Source organism: Mobula birostris, chromosome 2 (assembly GCF_030028105.1).
Source record: "Mobula birostris isolate sMobBir1 chromosome 2, sMobBir1.hap1, whole genome shotgun sequence".
Classification (NCBI taxonomy): Eukaryota; Metazoa; Chordata; class Chondrichthyes; order Myliobatiformes; family Myliobatidae; genus Mobula; species Mobula birostris.
Window position 1 is genome coordinate 233,762,556 of NC_092371.1, and position 6,000 is coordinate 233,768,555.

The 6,000-nt window shown below is 40.7% G+C and overlaps 1 protein-coding gene across 1 annotated transcript in view; it reads right to left on the reverse strand.

Annotated features, from left to right (window-relative positions):
• rfx6 (regulatory factor X, 6) overlaps positions 1-5,642 on the reverse strand; it is a 75,568-nt gene extending 69,926 nt beyond the window's left edge. The window contains exons 1-5 of the mRNA XM_072280787.1: positions 5,420-5,642; positions 4,652-4,808; positions 3,982-4,105; positions 3,641-3,702; positions 3,235-3,312 (exon numbers count right to left, since the gene is read on the reverse strand). Of these exons, the coding sequence (XP_072136888.1) occupies positions 3,235-3,312; positions 3,641-3,702; positions 3,982-4,105; positions 4,652-4,808; positions 5,420-5,642 (644 nt within the window). The remainder of the gene's footprint in view (positions 1-3,234; positions 3,313-3,640; positions 3,703-3,981; positions 4,106-4,651; positions 4,809-5,419) is intronic.
• Between the last annotated feature and the right edge of the window lie 358 nt (positions 5,643-6,000).

The window sequence follows — 6,000 nt, forward strand, 5'->3', positions numbered from 1 at the left end:
TCCTGGAGACTGGTGTAGAAAAGAGGGAGCTAGGAATCTGTACATAGCTCCCTGAAACTAGTGCCACAGGTAGACAGGATGATAAAGAAGGCATTTGGAATTCTAGTCTTCATCTGTCAGGGCAATGAGTTTCAGAGTTAGAATGGTATTTATACAAGACACTGATAAAGGTGCACCTAAAGTATTGTGCACAGTTTTTGGTTACCCCATTGTACAAAGCATGAGCATGCTACTAGAAAGAGTACAAAGAAGATTTACAAGAATGTTGCCAGGACATAGGATCTGAGGGGATGGACAGGTTAGGATTTTATTCCTCGGAGTGTAGGAGTTTGAGGTGTAACCTTATAGAGAGAATAAAATCATAGACAGGTAAATGCACGTAGTCTGTTTTTCATGGAAGGAATCAATATCTAGAAGGAATTGGTTTAGGATGAGAGGGGAAAGCTTTAAAAGGATCCAGAGGGGCAAACTTCTTCAGGCTGAAGGTGGTATATAGGTGGAACGAGCTGCATAAGTGGTGTAAGGCATGTACAACAACATTTAAATATGATCGCATGATTAGGTACATGGATAGGGAATGCTTAAAAAGATATGGGTTCAATGTGGACAACTGAAACTAGCTTAGATGTTCATGTTGGTTGGCATGGGAAAGAGTTGGGCCAAAGGCCCTTTTGCATGCTGTATTACTCTAGGACTCTATTATAGAAATTACCCTTTGAAAGAAAAAAAAGAAAGATTAGCTTTATTTGTCACATGAACATTGAAACATCGAGCCATACAGTGAAATGCATCGTCTGCGTCAATGACAAACACAGTCCCGAGGATTGTGCTGGGGGCAGCCCGTAAGCTTCGCCACTGTTCCATTGTGAATATAGCATGGCTACAACTCACTAACCCTACTGCGCATCTTCTGGTGTGTGGGAGGGAACTGGAGCACCAGAGCAAACCGATGTAATCACAGTGAGAACGTACAAATTCCTGGCAGACCGCCACGGGAGTTGTACCCTGAATCATGACCACTTGCAGTGTATAAAATGTTGCACTGCCGCCCCTCAACTACTGAAACCAGTTACTAGCAATAATACCTGTAATTTTTGGATTATGGATGAGGAAAAGAGAAACATTAAAAATGTGTCCCTATGATGTCAGCAGATCTCAGTCAGTAGCACTTTGTTTCTTGGTTAGAGAGTTTTAGATTCAATTCCTAACAGAAGCTTAAACTCAAACATAACAAAGCTGATCCTCCAGTGCAGGATTGTGTTCAAACTAAACTTATTATCAAAGTACATATACATCACCATATACTACCCTGAGATTTTCTTGTGGGCATTTACAGTGGATACAAATAAGCACAATAGAATCAATTAAAAACTACACAATATAAAGACCAACAAACAACCAATGTAAAAAAGGCAAATATTGCAAACACAAAAAATAATAATAATAAGTAATTTTGAGAACGAGTAGTGCTGTAATGCTCTAAGACTCGATATCACAACCAACACCTGAAACGTAAACTCTGTTCTCTCTAACATATTTTCCACTTTATTTACCACTAGAAGTATGCCTGACCAGGGTGCAAATGTTCACACCAAGTATAATTGGTTCCCTTGTTTCAATACACTTGCCTGGTACCTTGCAAGTCCACAGGCCAAGTCATACTATTAACTTTTCCATTCCTCCAGCAGATTGTACGAGAACATCAAAAAACTAGGGGCAGAGAAAGGCCACCAGAATTCCACCAAAGATGGTCTCAAGCCTAGTTGTGAAAGACAGAAGGTTGTGCAGCCCCATTCGGTAAAAACCTAGAGTTGTGAATACTGCAGGTCGTAAACAGGCACGGGTGGATGAATTGGGTATAGAACTGACAGAGGAGGTCTGATATGAGTATTTAAAGAGTATACATGATTGTTCGTTCAACGTCAGACACAGACTTATACAGTTTAAAACAACACATAGACTTCATCATTCCAGAGAAAAGTTGCAGTTTCTACCCTGATGTTTCACCAGTTTGTAATAGATGTAAATCTGTGAACAGTAACTTGTCACATTCATTCTAGTCAGGTTGTAAGCTTTATGCATACTGGAAAAATATTTTTCACTGTTCCTCTGAGGCTTCTGGGAAGCAGTGGGAACCAGACCCGCTCATAGCCATCCTTGGAGCAACAAGCTCCCTATCTTCAGCCAATAAGTATGAAAAAAAGGCTGTATTGTTTGGAATGGTGATTGCTAAGAAGTTAATCCTGCAAATGTGGAAAATGGACTCCGTGCCTACATATGATCTGTGGCTGAGAGAGCTGGCAAATACTTTATATTTGGAGAGACTGAGACTATTTCATGAGGACAGAGGGGACATCTTTGAAAGGATATGGGGCCCTGTATTGGACTTTCTCACGAGGTGAGGACTGAGGTTTTTTGGTGCGGTGCACCTCTGTGGTGTATGTTTACCTTTGCCTTAATATTTTTCTCCTTTTTGCTTCTGGAGATTTAATTAGATTTTGTTAAGGTCGAGGTTTTTGTAGATGTGCTGTTTTCTTGTTTTTTAAAAAAATAAAAAGAATATATGACAAAAACATTCTTTGTTGTTTATATAATGACGTATGTCATTAACATACTTTTACATAACAATTATGTAAACAAAAAAGGAATGCTGAATCAAACAATATATTTACAATATTACTCTATTATTGCTGAAATTTTAAATACAAAACAAATATCAAAAAAACCCAAGAGTTAAAGAAATGACAACAGAGGCTCCAATGACCTCATCCCTGGAAGGATCTTCACTTGGAAGGATCTTCACGTGGAAGATGTATGAAGTCATGTGCTAAAAGCGGAAGCCATAGGGCCAGTCAGCCTACAGCCCTGGACAGAGGACTCTAGCAAGGTACTATCAGTGGCCTATGCCCCAGTAGGAGTGATGAGCTTAAGAAAAAGTAAAAGAAAAATCCACCAGGTCCCTCAAACCTGCCCCACAATCCAATATGATCATGGTTGATCTATCCTGGCCACAACTCCTCTTTCCTGCTGGTTCCCTAACAATCCTCATTCTTCCGGACTTCTGTTTGATGCCACAGATAGTGCACTAATCCTGTCAAACTTTCACCTGAACAAATATAATTCTAGCCATCACACAGCTGACTAATGAAAGAGCCCTCCATTACTCTAATGGCTACTTTCAACCCAAGCGAAGACATGTTGCTATGATGCATATAATGTAAAGGATTAAAGTACCTGGTCAAGCCTTTACCAGAATACACCGAATGATAATATGCACTACTCTCTTTGATGCCAATACCGTAATAGTGATACCTGCAAGACAGAGCCAAGATTTCTAAATTACACTTCTGTTAAATCTACATAAAGTAAAAAAAAATATAATATCCGTCCAATGAACTGTCAGTGTCAATACATTTACCTGGCATGAGACGGCTAACGGGTTTAGGCCATTGTTACCAGGATTCTAAGGAAGCAGATTTGTTTAGACGGCAACGAATATTCACATCAAACAAATCGACGCAGATCAAATAAATACAGAAAATTACTGCCAATAAATCTAAGAGTTAAGAGTTTTGACAGGCCTAAGGTCCAAACGATAAACGAAGGATTATCTTACCAAACAGGATATTAAATAACTCACTTTGAGTGACCTCTCGTTCCAAGTCTTCTGGTGGTCAGGAGAGGAAACTTTTGTCGTATTGTCTATCAACGAAACACGAAAGATTGAATTTTAAAAAAAAAATGTTTTTGCCTAAAATCTATTTGAAGACAGAAGATATTCCCTTTATACCATACAATCGGTTAGTATTAAAAATCTCTTCTCTGCTTTGTCATGCCTTCAGCTGGAAGCGAGGAGATGCCGCTGGTGCTGTAGTACATTTTAAGGTTACGCGTACTCAAAAGTGGGTATTTATTTTTCAATCAAAACAAAAGATATTTTATTCTGATTTATGGAAATACCCGCGAGGCCGCAGAGGCTACCTTTCCGAACGTAGCTGCGCAAGCAGGCTCCAATTTCTCTTTCCTGCAGAAATCTAGATAGTGGGTATAGAGGATACATCTGGGTAAACAAACCCCTTCGCAAACGATGTAGTTTTCTTCCAGCCTGGAGAAGGGAAGGTTAACAGCATTCAACTCAATTAGTTCCGAGCATTAAACACTGGGGCACAAATATTCCGCTATGCCCAAAGCTGGGATTGCTCTGAAATTTAATTGATTGGCAGTACTGTATAACAAATTATAGACACATGTTCGAAAACTATATTGCAATATCATGCACATTCGACGTTTTAAAAACATATATTCACACAAATGAAAAAAAAACTTTAAGGCAGAGTAACACACGAAATGCTGGAGAAACTCAGCGGTCCAGGCAGCATCTATGGAGAGAAGTAAACAGACGACGTTTCGAGCTGAGACCCTTCATCGGGACTGGAAAGGATGGGGGGGGGGGGTAAAGAAGCCAGATTTCTGTCGCAGGGTCTCGGCCCGAAACGTCGACTTCCACAGACCATTCTTTTAATAGACCTCCGGAGTTCCTGCAGTATTGTTAGTGCGTGTTACTCTGGATTTCCAGCATCCGCAGAACCCCTTGTGTAAAGAATTGAACGTATTGGCGTGCTGGGGTCCACTGGTCCGATCCGTCACTTACCATTGCAAAGTGAGCTGCGTCTGTTTTTTCTTGTCCTTGATAATCTGGGTGATGGTCTTTTTCGGACTCTGTTGCTTGTAGTTCAAGAAAGTTTTTCCTTCAGAAACGTTCCCATCCTCTTCGTCCGACGATGCGAATCCGTTGCAGTTTTCCGATTCTGTTGGGCACAGAACAATAAGATTCAAATCTGTCTGAGACCCATTTGCACTTTTACCAATTCAAATCGACTTATTGTGTCCACCTGCATTTTACACTGCAATGCTGTGAATGATTTTAAACTCCAGAATGAGCACTTCGCACTCACATCTCCTGATGCTTTTAAAGCTAATTCCCGTCAACTCGTGCAGAGAAAGAATTGTGACTAAATTGCGGGCTGTTCTTTTCAGACCCAACAAATATAATTCTCTTTAAGAGTCGACGGCCATTTGGCGGGATACTAATCACTATCATAAGTCCTAAATTAAAATTATCGGCTGTTGGTAATTTATTAATGCAACATTCATTTTATGATAGGTTATTCGCAAAGAAATCGATGTGCTTAAAGGATTTTATTGAGGATTTGATTCGAGATTACAGCGGCTTTGTAAAGCAAAACTAATATAATAGCACAGATGCAATTTTGAGAGCGGACAATCGATATTTCCCTCGTTCGGGCGTTAGTTGATCGAAACTCGGATTCTTGGAATTGTAACTTATCGAAATATTCTGTGTAGTTTCTAAAGTGCTGTAACTGCAAACTGCCTCCTGGACTGACCGGCAGAAGCTCACCTGATTTAATGCCCAAGTCGGTTCCCATCTCCTCCTCGCCACATCCAGGCAGTGAATCCGATTCCTCGCCGCCGCCACATTCTTCCGAAAGCGAAGCCAAATGTTTGCCCATCAGAGTCACGTAGGCTTGCTCGTGAATCCTGGTTGCCACTTTGTGTGGAGGCTGAAGGTGATGCATGGACGACTCTTCGGATTCGGGCATCCTCTTCAAAGGCATCTTCATGGCGAACAGCGGAACCAGGGTTTATTCGCTCAGTCCTTTCTCTTTTCCCGTAATTGGGATTCGCTGGGAGTCAAATTAATGGTCCTCCTGAGAAAGTAGGGCATTGTATAATCTCAGTCCCCTCACATTACACGGTAACAAACTTATCAATCTGAGCCCTCGTATCCCTGTTGAAAAATCACTATCAAAGACGGATTGGAAATTATTCCAGGTCATGGCGAGATGGTAATACAGCTCCCCATCCCGATCTTTGGATGCGAGATTAACAATCTACCAGTTTCAGGGTGACACCTTCAATAGCTATTTAAACTCTTCAGAGCACGCCTATTTGTTTGCACTAGGCAGATATCAAAAATAA